General features: G+C 49.1%; 1 protein-coding gene across 4 annotated transcripts in view; it reads right to left on the bottom strand.

Moving 5' to 3' along the window:
• JARID2 (jumonji and AT-rich interaction domain containing 2) overlaps nt 1-15985 on the bottom strand; it is a 259997-nt gene that overhangs the window by 44279 nt on the left and 199733 nt on the right. For 3 of the 4 annotated variants that reach the window (XM_044259295.1, XM_044259321.1, XM_044259304.1), the window contains one exon: nt 7475-7651. In XM_044259295.1, the coding sequence (XP_044115230.1) occupies nt 7475-7651 (177 nt within the window). Of the gene's footprint in view, nt 1-7474; nt 7652-10041; nt 10295-15985 lie in introns of those variants that run through there. The other variant, XM_044259313.1, reaches the window with a different exon arrangement.

Below are 15985 nucleotides of genomic sequence, written 5' to 3'. Positions count from 1 at the left end.
GGCTTTAATAAACCGCTGGTGGTGATCTCTCTCCTTATCACCGCCTCCTTTCTAGAAGAAAGGCTGCAGAAGGGACAGCGTGAGGCAGGTCACCTACCCCAGTAACGCAAGTGTCCCTCCTTCCTCTACAACTCGTTCAAAACTGGCCTTTGTCAAAGAGGATCCCCCGTCCCCGTTTTTCTTTTCTTTTTACATTACGAGCCCTACTGACTTCTCTGCTTTCAACAAAAGCACTCTGTCTCTGGGTCATCTGAAGGCGGACGAGCGCTGCCAGCAGTGTGGAGGTTTCTGAGCTGGCCTCCAGATCCTTCCCTTCCACGGGCCTCGCAGAGGAGCACTGCCGTCCTATACATTTTAGTTATTTGGCAACCAAGTACATGAAGGCCAGGCGGGCCACGCACGAGCGCAGACCCAAGCGGACGCTGCCATCCGGACAGGAGTGAACCCCGCCATCGCAGCACACAAGTGTTCACCCCCTCCCCGTCACAGAACCCTGCGCAGGGCCGGCAACATTTCCAAAACCTCGACTCTCAGCAGCCACCTGCCTGCTTCGTGACGGGCATTAAGAGCTCAGATCTGCCATGTCCCCCACTGTGAGCAAGACCACCATCCACCCCGACCCCTTGACAGTGACTCTCGTACAGGAGAGAACGTAGGCGAACACATCCTGAAAACTCTGGCACGCGTGGGAAACAGCGTTCAAATCACACCTTCACACAGAAAAGCAGGCGAGTGAGACCACCTACCAAGACAAGTTAGAGGAATCACCCTCTCTCCCAGGGATTTCTACCACCATGTCTACATACTCAGCAAACACAGAGCCTCCAGAACTTTTGCTTAATGCCCACCTTCCAGGCAAGGAGCCTGAGGCTAAGAAAGTAAGACACTTGCTCCAAGGAGGCAGCCATCAACCGTGTGGCCAGCGCAGACACGTGAGAGCCCAGTGGGTCAGAGTCCCAAGCCTGGGTGGAACCCCTGCACTCCGCTCTCCCCACACCGCATCGCCTGGTTTCACCAACATGAAAGGTCAAAGGTGGAGGAAATGCAGCGAGTGTAAGGCAGGCTGATTCCAGAGTGGGAACTGGGGCTAACTGGCTCACTGCCCTTGCTAGGAGGTTCCCCCACCCCCCACCGCCCCGAGCACCACACCGGCACCCATTTCCCATGGCACCTACACTCCCACTGACCCAGGCCATCCCCGTGGGTCAACGGCCTGCCTCAAGTGACCTTTCCATTTCAGTGCGATGGCACCTCGGTGAAAACCTCAGTCTCTGTAACCACTAGGGCAATGGTCTCTTAAAGGGTCTCTTTTTATTTTTGCCTCTAAGCTGTGCACACTCTGTCCCTCAGAATGCTATCCTAGGTCGTCTTCCCAAAATGCACATGTGACCCCGGAACACCCTTGTCAAGGTTAAGTGCTTTGCTTCAGGAAGGAAGGGAGAGGGGCAGGGAGAGAAGGAACACCCCGCTCCCTACATCACAGGACTCCTGGACACTACATCTCGGCTCACATTCTCTTTCTATGTGACCTTACAAAAGCTTTGGTACCCAGACGCCCAGAAAGGGAAAACAAATTCACAAAGAACATCCACACGAAACTCCGGAACACTACTTTTCACAGAGTCCGAACACTCGAGTACCTTCGCTCCTTGTACCAAGCGGCCCCCACTTCCTATCAAGTATGTTTGAACCTGGGTCTGATGAAAGCTTATTGAAGTAACAGGACAGAGGGCCACAAACGACAGGAGAGTGAGAAACACAGTGATGGGGGAAGGGTGTACCTGAACCAGACATTAAGCCTGTGTCATGAAAACACGCGGAGAGAGCCTGGAAGTCCGTTTCTGATCGCTTCTCCGGGAGGGACCCATACCATCAGCCCCTGGGGGAAGGTCCGTATCCCTTATTCATCTGGGTTACCTTCCAAAACCACCACAATGAGCGCAAGGTTTCACACACGTTTTTCATCTGCTCACAAGTTAAACTTATTGTATGTAGGACACAGAAATTAACTCCATAAAATTGTGTAACTGGTTAACAGCAAGATCCTGCCCTCTGTAAGGCTCAGACTGGGTTTCGGCACTTCCCCCACAAAATCATTTCCAGAACCTCCTTCCAAATCCTCCACAGATAATACATTTTCAGGAATAAGCAAACAAAATCTTTGCCCAACACTCATGGGCGCTAACATTTGCCAAGAACTCTCAAACTAATTTTCCAGGCGATAATCTAGTGCAGTTGATTTGGTACCTTAAGGTGAGGTGTTTGGTCTTTTGAACACGTCACAGTAGAGTAACTTTACTAACAACGGTGTTTGTTTAGTATATAGAAGGACGCGGAAGGTCTCCATGCCCATGGCAACACCGTTACCAACTCAGACATAAAACGGATTCCTACTTTTCCTTTTTTTTTCTTTTTTTTAAAGATTTTATTTATTTATTTGACAGACGGATCACAAGTAGGCAGAGAGGCAGAAGAGAGAGAGGGAAGCAGGCTCCCTGATGAGCAGAGAGCCCGATGAGGGGCTAGATCCCAGGACCCTGGGATCATGACCTGAGCTGAAGGCAGAGGCTTTAACCCACTGAGCCACCCAGGTGCCCCTGGATTCCTACTTTTCTAAAGGAGTAATAAAGAGCAGGTGAACGGAATTCCAGAGGAAATGCCCACGGGAGATCAGTGCCTGGGACAGGGTTGGGCAACAGCATACACCGAGCGATAGCATAAAGCCAGCCAGGATCTCAGACAACATGGCACTGCAGGAGGGGACTGCAGTTTGGCCAACACCCACACACAAGGATAGACCACCTGAGCTTCATCCCTCCCCCGAGTTTAGGTAGGTACCTAGCCCCATGGCTTCTCACCAGGATAGGGGTTCTGGGACCCAACTGGGTTGAACCCAAAGGCAGACCTTTGAAACGGCAGCCAATCCCTTCCCAGCTCAAAAACTGACATCATCAAAAAGACAAGGGCTGGGGAGCCACACTGAATCACAGATGAACTCCCTCTAACTAAAGCTCTAAGTCAACAACCTTGGGAGAAATCAGAGTAGAGTAGGGGACCCTTTGTCTTACTTGCACCCCCACCCAAAGAAACTTCATTCCCTGGTTAGCAAATATATACACTGTAGATCATAGCACACGGTCTTACACAATACAGGAAACAGAATTTTTAGACAGAGGAGATGTATGTAGGACCCATAAAGAAGAAAACAGAAGTAGACCCAATGGAACCAGCATTATTAGAATTAGCACACGGAAATTCAGGGCCTTGCAACTTTTGGTTTCTACAAGTCTCATCTCGGGAAGTGTCTTTCTGAGTATGGGCAGAGTCAGGGCTCTGATAAACCCAGCGGGTTTGGGCATGCTCCGTGTTCCACTTTGTCTTGCACGGGTTCCCCCCGAGAAGCCAGTGCAGTTGTGGGGGAAGAGAGGGGAGTGTACAGGAGCACAAAAACCAAGGACACTGAGAGGCGAGTGTGGGTTCTCAGGTCAGGCACCCCATGCTACATCCAATGACACACACTGTCCCCCCCAACCCATCCAAGAGCCCTAAAATTCATGACACAAAAAGAGCCCCAGAATATTTCAACAAGTGAATCCCCAAAGTGAGCATTTAAAACCCTTTTATGGGATGCCTGAGTGGCTCAGTCGGTTGGGGGTCTGCCTTTGGATCAGGTCATGATCCTAGAGTCCTGGGATCGAGCCCCAGGTCGGGCTCTCTGCTCCTCCTCGCTGTGTGTTCTCTCTCTCTCTCTGCCAAGTAAGTAAATAAATAATTTTTAAAACTTAAAAAATAAAAATAAAACCCTTTTACAGTTGGTGCAGTATCATTCTCACTCACACATTAACTACTTAAGAGCAAAATCTCCTGACATTTTAAGAAATAAAAGTCTCCCTGTATGCGAAGGGCAGGTATGTGCGTCTGTAGACACAAACACATTTTCTGTGACTGCTAATGGCAATGACCGTGGTCAATGCAAAACTCTTACCCTCTTCCCTCAGACAGGGGAGACGTCAGTCAATTCCCTCACCCTGACCCCCACCCCGCATGGAACTTTCTAGTGTGGCAGCAGCTGTCTGTTCAGCTCGCGTGGACAGAGAATTAGAGAGAGAGTAAGCCCATGCACAACCAAGGAAGGGAACTCAACACTGGAGGGTGCATCAGCGAGACAGTGAACCAGCAAGTTCAAACAAGCTGCAAGGGAGGAGGTCAGGACCCAACCACATATGCAAAAGCAGTCATGGGATTATCTACCAGATCCACATGATGGGACCGTGATAGTCTTACCTATAAGAAGTACAATTTGGTCATTAAGATACAGATCTGAGGGGCCCCTGGGTGGCTCAGTCAGTTGAGCATCCGACTCTTGATTTCAGCTCAGGTCGTGATCTCAAGGTTGTGAGATGGAGCCCTGCATCGGGTTCCCCAATCAGAGTCTACCTGAATACTCTCTCCCACGGCCCCCCTTCCCCTACTCGTGCTGTCTTCTCTCTCAAATAAATAAATAAAATCTTAAACAAAAACCAAAAAATTCGTATTTGGTCCTCACTCATGATTCCTGGCTCCCAGCTCCCCAAGCCCTGGAATTTCCAAAGCACTGAAAGGGATACAGAGATCTTTTTATTATTTTCGTGAGGGGAACTTTGGAAAGTACCTAAAGATGGGGGCTGGTTGCCAGGAGAACCAACCATGTCAGCAGTGGACTCAAACTTTCAGCCCCGCCCCCTGGCCCCAGGGAAGGTGAGAGGGGTTGGGGAGGAATAAAATGGCCAAAGACTTGGTCAGTCATGCCTATGTAATTACACGTGCATAAAAACCCAACAGGACAGGGTTCTAAGAGTTTGTGGGCTGGGAGACCTGTGGAGAAGCAGAGTGGCAGGCATGGAGGGGGCACAGGAGCTCCAATACCCTTTCCCCATACCTCACCCTCCATATCTCTCCATATGGTGGATCTCTATCCTTTATCGTATCCTTTAACAAACTAGAGAAGGTAAGGGTCTCTCTGAGTGCGGAGAGCCACTCTAACACATTAATCGAAGCGGAGGGAGAAGGTACTGGAACCTCTAGTGTGTAGCTGGTGGGCCAGAAGCGCATGTTAACAGGTGAGGGTGGGGGGGATGAGGGGCCGCCTCACAGGACGGAGCCCTCAGCCTGTGGAATCCAATGCAATCTCCACGCAGGCAGTGCTGGCATGGAGTTAAATTCTCGGAGCCCTGCTGGTGACCCAGAATTGCTGGGTACTGTGGGGGAAGGGGGCCCTCACCCCCGGGCTGGAATTGGGTCCAGAAACTCTAAAAGACTAATGAATTCACACACCCAACACAGTGGGACCGTGAGAAATGGCATCAAGGAACCATTGTGACGCTAGCCTAATGAAACAGATTTCCATCCCATGGATGCAGAGACCAACCGAGAGGGGCTTAACTTCACGTTTCGTTCGTTTACTCTCGACTCCTATTACACCAAAAGAAAAACTAGAAAATACCTCCTCAAGAACTGGAACAAACAAACAAATCTCCACTGTCTTCTTCCCGGCTTCATTCTACCTCAGAAAGCTCACCCCTTCTGACTGCTGCAGCCAGCAGCTCCGGGATGATAAATTCCTAGTCTGTTCTCTGGAGCTGTGTCTCTCACCATCCCTGCAAACTCAGCAGATAATAAAGTTCCTAACTACCCCCAAATCACCTCCCTTCCTAATGCCTGTTCTATTACCTCCAGCCCTGGCTCTCCAGGCAGCAGTGAAAAGCTCCTCACCTTTGCAGCAAATCGCCCTAGCGCTCCCCTGGACCACGCTCTGTTCCCACGTCCGGCCCCCCCGGCAGCAATTTCCTGGCCGGGCTCCTTGGACGCTCGTCATCTGTCTTTTCATTTCAGACAGCTCAGCGGCTAGAGGGATCCTTATGAACTTGAGCTATTTTATCTCATTTCCACATCTAAAATCATCAGCTATTTCCTATTCCCCACACTGGAACCCTTCCTCCTCCCAGCAGACCATGTTACTACCTCCGTTTGGTCCCTCCCAGTCACCCCGAAGAACACCACCCCCTCCACACACACTCAGGTGCGACAACCATCCCACCACCAGGCCACGTGCCACGGTTCACGAACGTCCATGGCAAGTTCAGCTCCATCCCTGCACCCGTATCCCGACTCCTACACGGAGCTCTCTTCCAACTGTCAAGACTTCCCAAGGACCACAGCTGCAGGGGGGGCCCTTGTTCCTCTGAGGTTAAAATTAAGTCAGCACTCCGTAGTCTGCACTGGGAGTATTAAGCCCCTCTCCCCAACTCTAAGTTCTTAAAAAGAGGGTCTCCGCCTCCACTGTGTCTGCATGCCTCCTAAACACAGTCCTAGTCAAGAAGCAGGACAAATAACCATGATAGTGACAAGGCAGAAAGGCTCAACAATGGTGAAAGCCAGGCATGGCCCCATCACACGCATCCCACGCTGGACCTGAGCCTCTACTGCCCACAGGGTCCAGAAAGACAACAGGAGCTCAGTACACAAACGCGGGAGGAAAGGGGGAAATCTGCTTTTGCCTCAGTCACTTATTGACAACACAGGTTTTGTGCTGGCTGAAGCCATAATAGACAGGGGCTGGCCACCTCACAGGGTCTCTGAGCCCCGAATGAAACAGGATGCCTAGTGTCCCAGTAGGGACACAACAGGAAATGTGCCATAATAGCTCCCGGAGGGATTCTCCCCACCTCACCTTGCCTGTTTTTCTTGCCTCCTTTCTCTCCCCAACCCCCATCCTCCCTGAGGCAGTGCAGCGAGGAATTCCCCAGCCTTTGTTACCTCTGGCCAGGAGCCAGCCACAATCCCAGCCTTCTGAGGTGTCCCCTTCCTCAGGTCCCCTTCCCTTTCAGCAACCCTCACCATCGATGCCAGCTTCATCTTTTCAGGGCGCAACTCCGATTACGTCACTACCCTGCTCTAGCCACGGCTGACTCACTTCGGTCGATTCCTCACTGATGACCACTCTTGTCCTCCTCCCAAACCACAACCTTCAAGGAGGAGAAAAACAATCCGTCTGGTTCATAACACAGGTGCATTTCCTTGATTCCACATGTTCGACAATAGTTTACTTTCGACATGACCTCTGACTGCTAAAATCACAGTAATTTTAAGTTGATCACAAAAGATTTTTCACGAGATCTTTTTGGCCATCCCTATGTAGAGGGGATCTCTTCCTCTTGCGGATCCCATTATCTACAGTGCTTACAGGACTGACCATCGCCTCCACAATGAATATCCACACCCGTGTCTTAACAAAATCTCTTCTAGAACATACGTTGACTGTACTGGGCGGTACTCACCTCTTTGCCCTGCAAGCTCCTAGCACCTAGACAAGGGCCCAGAACCAGCTCTGCAGCCTTCATCGTCCTCTTCTACCTCAACAGATGACCTACTGCAGCTCTCTCAGCCAGAGCTGTGCATTCTAGCATTTTCTGCCCCAAATCGAGAGTGGACCTACCATGCCCATTGTGAACATGCTTGTGGGTTTTTCCTTTCCTGGGGGTTGACTGGCATGAAGATGAAGCATTGTTGGCGGCTGCTTTGACGTCTTCCGTCTCATCGTCTTCCTCCTCGACGTCCTCCTCATCCTGAGAGCTTCCGAAATACACCATGCTGTTGGGCAGTGCAGGAGAACCTGGCGGGGTTGAAAGAAGAGGGCTCGTCAACACAGGCCTGGGTCCTCGCCCCTCCTTTAAGGGGCACTACAAATGGGGACACTTATTAAGGGACGAAGGGAAATCCCGGTGCCTGAGCAGATAAAACAAAGCTGTTCATCTCCCTGCCATTTTTATTTTTCAAATATCCCCCAGGACATAAAACTCCATCTGTGCCCTTTCAATGGATTTCAAGCAAATTCCCCCAGTAGAGGGATGATGCCATTCACCAAACACAACAAATCAAAAATTTTAAATCTCATATGAATGGTCTGGGGAAGGAGGGACATGACGACCACAAAGAACTGAACTGAGCTGGGGCGGGCAGTAAAATTGAAACACCTACTTACAATGTCAAGGAAGAGAAGAGACTATTCTGGGTTATGCATTTAACTTACTAACACGAATTTAAACAAATGAATTTTAAAAAGAAAGACACAGCTCAGGTCATGATCTCAGAGTCCTGGGAGCGAATCCTGCATCCGGCTCTCTGCTCGGCAGGAAGCCTGCTTCCCCCCCTCTCTGCCTGCCTCTCTACCTACTTGTAATCTCTCTCACACACGTACACGCACTCTCTCTCTCTGTCAAATAAATAAATCAATCTTTTTTAAAAAGTTAAACAATAAAAATAAAACAAAAGACAAACCAAGCGATAAAAACGCTTTGACGTATTCCCATATAAGGTAATGGTCTTGTATTCACTACGAGGGGAATAACAGACAAGGATTCCCCCGAATCACAATGTATTTGGAAGCGGCTCTGATATTATGACCAGGTTAGTAGCAGGTAAAAATTACTGAAATAAATCCCGGCACAACACGAAGCTACAAGTGCTGGAGCTGGATTTAAAGAAACAGAACAAAAACCTCCCAAGAGCAAACCCTGTATCCCTCACTCCTTTTATGCTTTAACCTTCTGCTTGTGCCCCTCAATGTTCTCATTTCTGAACTGAAGATAAAACTAACACCAGAAGATAAGCTCCATTTACAAAGAAGCACAACTCAGTTCTTTATCACACAATGACAATTTAGAGATCCCTCAACTCACTGATTAAGACCAGAGGCTGCTTAACATCCAAAGAAAATCTCCCAAATTAATTTCCAGCAACAAAGTCAATCTTTGTTTCTTTTTCCTTTTTAAATATTTATTTGACAGAGAGAGTGAGAGAAAGAACACAAGTGGGGTGAGAGGGAGAAGCAGGCTCACCGCCAAGCAGAGAGCCTGACGCAGAGCTCAAACCCAGGACCCTGGGACCACGACCTGAGCCAAAGGCAGGCGCCCAACCGACTGAGCCACACAGGCACCCTAACTTCAATCCTCTTAACCATGAAGTATTTGGGGAGAGAACTACTACCAAGTAGCAGAAGAACTATTAAATGTGAAATTCATTCCTTCTCTTGCCTTTCCCGAGAATGAGCTTAACGCTTCAGTGTATCAGCATTGACACAAGTGACCAATCCACTCTCCCTCCTGATGGAGATTTTGAACTTCAGCCACGAAAGGTTAAAACCATCCCTGTCCGGCTGCCAGCCACATGATCCAACAAGGACACGGAATGAATGGGCAACACTGGGGGAAGTGGTATTAAGCCCAATACCAATCTTGCAGAAATGGAAGGACCACAGACACCTCCAAGGCCCCTTCTTCTCCTATTCTGTTCTTTCTTCCTTCCATTACATTTTAAAAACCCCAAAAGTTATGTGGGTCACACCACTGGGTAGAAATGAAACTCCAAAGGATGTACACGGCAGAACAGACTGGGCCATGGTCCGAAAAGCCATTAAGCTTGCTTGTTTCCGCCCCTTTGATCATTGCCAGGTAGAAGCAGGTTTCCGATGGAAGGAAGGTTCTTATAAACCAGGAGCTACCGATGAAGAAAAAAAGGAAAAGAGGAAACAGCTAGCCGAACTTCCCCTGGAACGACTTATCTATAGATCTGTTCTGAAGTGGTTTCAGAATTAGCGCGAGGGGCGCCTGGGTGGCTCAGTGGGTTAAAGCCTCTGCCTTCGGCTCAGGTCATGGTTCCAGGGTCCTGGGATCGAGCCCCGCATCGGGCTCTCTGCTCCTCTCTCTCTCTGCCTACTTGTGATCTCTGTCTGTCAAATAAATAAATAAAATCTTTAAAAAAAAAAAAAAAAAGAGAAGAATTAGCGCGAGAGTGACTAGGAGGAGGGGACGGCACCCGTCCCGGTTCCAACCCGGAGCGCGCAGTTAGGATTCTCCGTTCACAGGTGGCTACGGGTGCCGCTGTCCGCAGTCCAGTGACCAGTCCTGCTGGACCTTTCCTTCCCGAATCTTACCGCAGAAGTACTTTACAAAAAGCAAGACAAACTGTATTTTGCACTCATGAGACAGACGGACAGACACAGACCTTTATCTCACCACGAGGTCCCACTCATCCCCTCACAGAACAGCGCAGAAGACATGTCATGTGCTGTCGGACAGACCGAGCAAGGAACCTCCAAGCTTGGAACTGGGGGGGCTCGGTCATTCGATTTCTCTCTTCTATGAAATAACCAGGAATGAGGGAGGCATCTCAAGTGCCTCCCAGAGGAAATGAGCCAAGCGGGATTTCTTCCAAAGAGCCTCCCCAGGCTCCATCTTGGATACGCGCACGAGCACAGACCAGGTGCGTGTGCGTGAGTGTGCGCATGCGTGTGTGCATGATTATGCGCATGCGTGGAGTCCGCAGCAGCCCATGGACGCCGCCGCCCACCAGGGGGCAGCAGGGGAAGGGATGTGCCGGTAGGGGGTTCAGCCCAGCCCCTCCAACCTTCCAGCCTTCCCGGGATTCCTCTCAGCACCCAATGGAACAAATTCTGCAACCAAGGACCATTGGGGAGTCTTTTTTTTTTTTTTTTAAGGTGGGGGAGAGGGAGTCAGACTGTAAAAATGGTCAAGGTTTCAAAGAGGATCTGCTAAAAGATCCAGGTGCAACATATGGAAAACAAAGAGTTTATTTCCATTTAACAGCATCTGTTGAGGATTTTTTTTAGGACTCAAAGGTTGGCTAAGCAGCATGAAGCAACTATCCTGTATCTTATACTGAGGATTCTGAGAACAGGGTAAACGTTATGTTCCAGAGAACGATAAAATGGAGATGTCTAGATGCATCCAAGCATTAATATCCCTTAAAGAAAGCACACAGGGTAATTTCTTCCACAATAGCAGCAAATAACCAATCTTTTGTATGTATCCGTTCTAGCAGCTTCTCCGCAAATACAAACAAACTGCTCTAACCTCTAGAGAAAGTCAGAGGCTAACGCAAGGAACAGGTAAGATGTGAAGAGCAGGAGACGGGGTGTTCCCGAGAGGCATTCTCAACATGAAACTCTGCCACCAAGTCCTGGGGGAGTTGGCTCTGCAGAGGGGGTGGGGGGAGGTGCTGTGCCCTCAGTTTAGGGGGCAGGGCATAAGCACAGAGCACCCTCACACTAACAGGTGCCTATGCTTCTCATCAGGACCCTGCTGGACCCAAAGGTAAAATCATCATCAAAGCATCCTCACCTTTTTCATACCAGTTCTCCCCTCTGGCAGGTGCCACTCGTGACAAACAACCCAGCTCCTCCTGGGTATGTCCTTTAGCCTGTGTTCAGGAAGCCACCACCAACCTTGTGAACTGTGAGCTTCTGCCTCGGAAGAACAGACCTCCAGAATTTTCTCATGCCCTCCCATTTCACTAACTTTAGAGTCCATCTGAAGCCAGCAGGAAACGTTAAATCCCACAGAGCCTGGTACCCTATCACCAGTGTCTACTGTATGTGATCCGTGAAGCCCCTGTTGCTGGCCTGTCTCATTTGCAAAGCCGGCATTCAGATCAAGACAAACCAACGGCGCCTGGGTGGCTCAGTGGGTTAAGCCTCCACCTTCGGTTCAGGTCATGATCTCACGGTCCTGGGATCAAACTCCACATCAGGCTTTCTGCTTAGCGGGAAGCCTGCTTCCCCCTCCCCCTCTGCCTGCCTCTCTGCCTACTTGTGATCTCTCTCTCTCTCTCTGTCAAATAAATAAATAATATTTAAAAAAAAAAAAAAAAAAAAGACAAACCAAGAGCTGGCCAAGAGTGGAAGGAGCTTTCATTCTCATGGAGATAAAACCAGTAAAATCATCCCATTATTTCAGGCCACACTAAAAATAATCAGTGACAGAGGAGCACTGTTATATACTAATACCTGGAGAATAATGAGGGAACAACTTCAAATAGATGAAAGTAAGCATAGAGCCTATAAGGAACCACAACTAGTTAAAGGCATTCATGCAGAGCACATTCATTTCTTCTTAGCCTAGATTCAAGCTTGATTATCTAATTTACAGATTAGCAGAGAGCAAGAGGAATCTGCTAGACATAAGAAAAGGTAAAGGAAAGGCATTTTATAAACCCTAAGGCAATCTGGGTTATTTCTCGCTAGTGAAAACGACCCCACATTCCTCAGGATTTTAAAAAGGGGTGAATGGGTGTGTTACACAGTCATTACGGATGCACAGTCCCCAGAAAGCTCAATCAGTGTTTAGTATTTGAAAAGAGAAGGGCACGTATGCTTTTAAAGTTTTCATCAAAAACACTATGCAACTTACAGATCCTGGTACATAAGCAAGCATCATCTCTAGACAATTTATTAGGGAGAATTCTTTACTACAAACATCCGAGGAGGCAGACTTCAGGAAAAGCTTGCTGGGGGTCTAGTGCTGAGGAAAACTGGAATGGAGCAAGGAGAAGAGGGACAGGGGGCGGTTTGGTTTCACAGCATGAAAAAGCTTCCCCAGAGAGCTCTTCCCTTTCCATAGCAAGACCCACCTGCTGCACACCAGAAAAGACAGGGAAAACAAGGGGTCTCCCAGGGGGCTCAGCTGCTCCCCATTCGGAGGTCTTCCCTGGTGTTTTCAGGGTGGTCCCTGCGCCACCCCCCCCTCAAGCGCCATGGCGATGTTAATTAACAACACAGTGAGGCTGACTCACCAAGCAGAATTACATCCCGTCTCCCTTGCAAACTGTAACTCTAGCAATGTAATCAATGAAAAGGCCAAGGTTTGGAAAGACTTAAGGAATGTGTGGGGTATCTGGGGAGGAGCAAGGGAGTTTCTATACCCATTAAATTATAAAAGTGTATTTAGCGTATACAGTTTTCTCCTAAAATCACAGGCAGATTTTTCTCTTCTGATTATTCAAGTACATTAGCAAATGCGGGAAAAAAATCTGAACTTGGATCAGATAAGTGGAATCGGGAGTACAGAATGCATGCGTGCTTTGCCAAAGCCGTATTTCATTACTTTTCAGAATTAGCTGGCAATGTCTCCACAATATTTACTGAAGTGAAAACCAAATGTTTTCATCTGGACAAAAATCAAACTGTGGTATGTTACAACCACAACAGAAATCATTTTAATCCAAAAGCTTGCTTTCTCTAATTTGGGCTGTGGTTTCCATAAAATTGGATTCTTCTCCATGAATCATAATCATGTACACATACAAGCCCTTCTTCCCATTATCTTCCCTCCCCCGACCAGTTCTTTATCTTAACAAGCTAAACATAGCTCCGTTCTATTTTGGAAAGACCCTACGGGGATTCCCTGCACGCTGTCATTTAGCTGGGGAGTCCAATCCTGTAGCCTGACCTAATAAACCCGGCTGGCCCACCGCCTTGGCATTTTCACGATTGATCCTTCAGGTTACGCAAACAGAATGAAAAGCAGTCGGCTCCTACGACCATACAAAGACATTTTAAAACAAAACTTCAGAGCAAAGTGGTAGGGGCTGGGGGCGGGGGGTAGGGAATAGTTGTTTGCGGATATCCTGAGTTAAGGGAAAGCTCCAACCGCTGACACGGGAGAGTCGCAGAAAAATGCAGCTGCAAAGGCCCCGCGTCGTTCGCGTACCCCTGGATGTACCAGGCACCAATGCTCCTGACCCAAACAGAACAGAGCTCTGAACTCATCCACAAGCTCGTGTTACCCCCGCAGGTAAACACAAAGTGCCCTGAAAGGCTGTGGGACAGCGAGGACACACCAAAAGGAGGGATCTCTTTCTTGGTCTTTTCAGGGTTGGCCTTTGTAATTTACCAGCAAAGCGCTGACAACAGGAGTTCCCCAACTTCGTCTGCCGCGTGCCCTAAGATTACTGGCCATAGCCAGCCTTTCCGTGTGCTATATTCTTTACAGTAATCCACATTCATGCCGTCAATGGCTTATCTGTAGAATATGGCAGAAAATGAGTATCACTTGTTCTAAAGGAAAGGTAATTAAAATCACGGTAAAATTTTAAGACGTTGAGCGAAAGCCATCTCTGGCACTACCAGGGGTACAAGAGGGCATGGGGAACAGCCCGCCAAGCTGGAGGCCAAATTCAAAGGCAGTCCCTAACTCCTTATGGAGTAAGGAGCTGTCTCCATGGGACGGTGCCCCATCCTGGGCCTGTTACTCCTTTTTACACGTGCAAATCTGAATCACTGGAAAAAGACCCTCCACGGAATCTGAAAGTCTAGACTGAGGTGTCAGCTCAGCTGGCACGTGCTTTTTTGCTCTGAGACCGTCTGCCTATCTGTACAGGCAGGATGAAGTCTCCCGCCACAACAACCGTGATGGCCCTGAAGGGTCTAAGATCATGTACGCAGAAGCACCGTTAAGTCGGTCTCGCCGAACCGCTATTAGGTTACGACTCGGCTTCAGTGACAAAAACTTAGACCCCGAACATCAGGCCGTTGGGTAAACTCCACAAGGTTGAAGCATGAAAGCAACTGATTTCCCATCTGCTTTCCTACACGGAGAAGGCAAGCGGGTGGAGAACAAGAATCTTGGGGCAGGGGGTCAATGCAAAGTGAACTCAACAGTTAGGATTTCTGGAACTGGGAGCGAGTGAGTGATGCCAAGAGCTGGAAACCTTCAGGCCTGTGAAGGTCTTCTAAGAACAGGGAGGGAGGGAGGATGACCCCCCTCACTGGCCGATCTTTCGCACAGCATCCCTCCCCCATCGCAGCTCCCTGGCATGGGCCTAGGGGCAGGTGCAGTCTGTGCCTATCTGACCCCACATCTGGGAAACTCCCCAAAGTGAGGGCACGTGTTCTGGCCACCAGCCCTAACACAACAGACTCAGCAGTGACAACCACGTTTGCTTCCAACAATTGCTGATCCGCCTGTAGCAACAGAAGAAACTAGCTTTCAATCAACAGCTGGAACTCTCCCCTTAAAATTTTGCCCAGGATTCTTATCTACACCCAGGCTTAAAACAGAACACAAATACCCAAATGGAACGCAGTGAGGGCTTTGGGACTCTAGCTCCAACGAACAAACAGCTAGGATGACTTTAAAAGTTCCTGACTTCTACCCATCAAGTTCAGAAGTGGAAACAAGTTAAAAAGTGGCTTTAAGAAGGTCACACGCCACCCTCTGAACACAGAAGTCTGTGCTCTCCTCATCATGCGAAACATCCACAAATCCTAACAGACACCGAATGCTGAAGGCAGAGTCATCTTGCCTGGGGGACACGCACACTGTGAAAATTAATAAAGGGGGACTTCGTGAGAGGTGGGAGGCTGGAGAGGGGAGCCGGGACACCATCCATGTAAATTACAGGAAGAAGTGTCAATTTCCAGGCCCCAACAGAAGACACGGCGTCTCCGGTAAGAAATCCACCACCCCTGCTACTCAGCCCCTGAGAAATGGTCAGCACCCTGAACTCTTTACTGTTCATGGAAATAACCCCTTCCCGACTTCCTCCGCCACACAATGTTCCTCTTTAGGACTTGAGTGATCTCAGAACACTGATGCCTCGGCAGCCAGCAAAGGTTGCTCACCAGCAAACAAAACAGGACGGTCCCGACTAACAGTCTCCACCACCCCATCTACCTTCACTAAATGGATTTCAGAATCTCTAGAAATTAAGGAGAAGGCCAGAGACGATTGTGCGGAATACCACTGACTCAGGGCCAGCAGCCAGCGGCGGGGAAGAGGGAGCCTGCTTTATTGTCAGGGAGGGCAAAGCCTCGCGCCGGGCCAGCCCTCTGAGCAAAATGTCTTGGAATCTGAAAAACTGATGAAGGTCACAGAGCGATTAAAAGGAATCCATCCTTCCCCTCCTCGGTGCGGAAGAATGCCATGGTTTCATATTTCTTCCCAACTAGCCTGATCAACAATCTTGGCAAACAAATCGCTTGCTCAGCAGAACTCAGCCACGTTTACATGGACTCCACTGGAAAACCAAGGATAGAAAGGCTGGTCTGACCTGGAGAAAAGAGAAGGTAGGTAGCCCCTTTAGCCCTCAAGACAGCTGTGAATACCATCCTGGACCCTGCTTCCTCCCCTCTGCTATAGTCCTCAAAAAT

This window comes from Neovison vison, chromosome 1 (assembly GCF_020171115.1).
Source record: "Neovison vison isolate M4711 chromosome 1, ASM_NN_V1, whole genome shotgun sequence".
Classification (NCBI taxonomy): domain Eukaryota; kingdom Metazoa; phylum Chordata; class Mammalia; order Carnivora; family Mustelidae; genus Neogale; species Neogale vison.
Note: the sequence above shows the minus strand (reverse complement) of the source record. Positions and strands in the feature narration are given on the sequence as shown.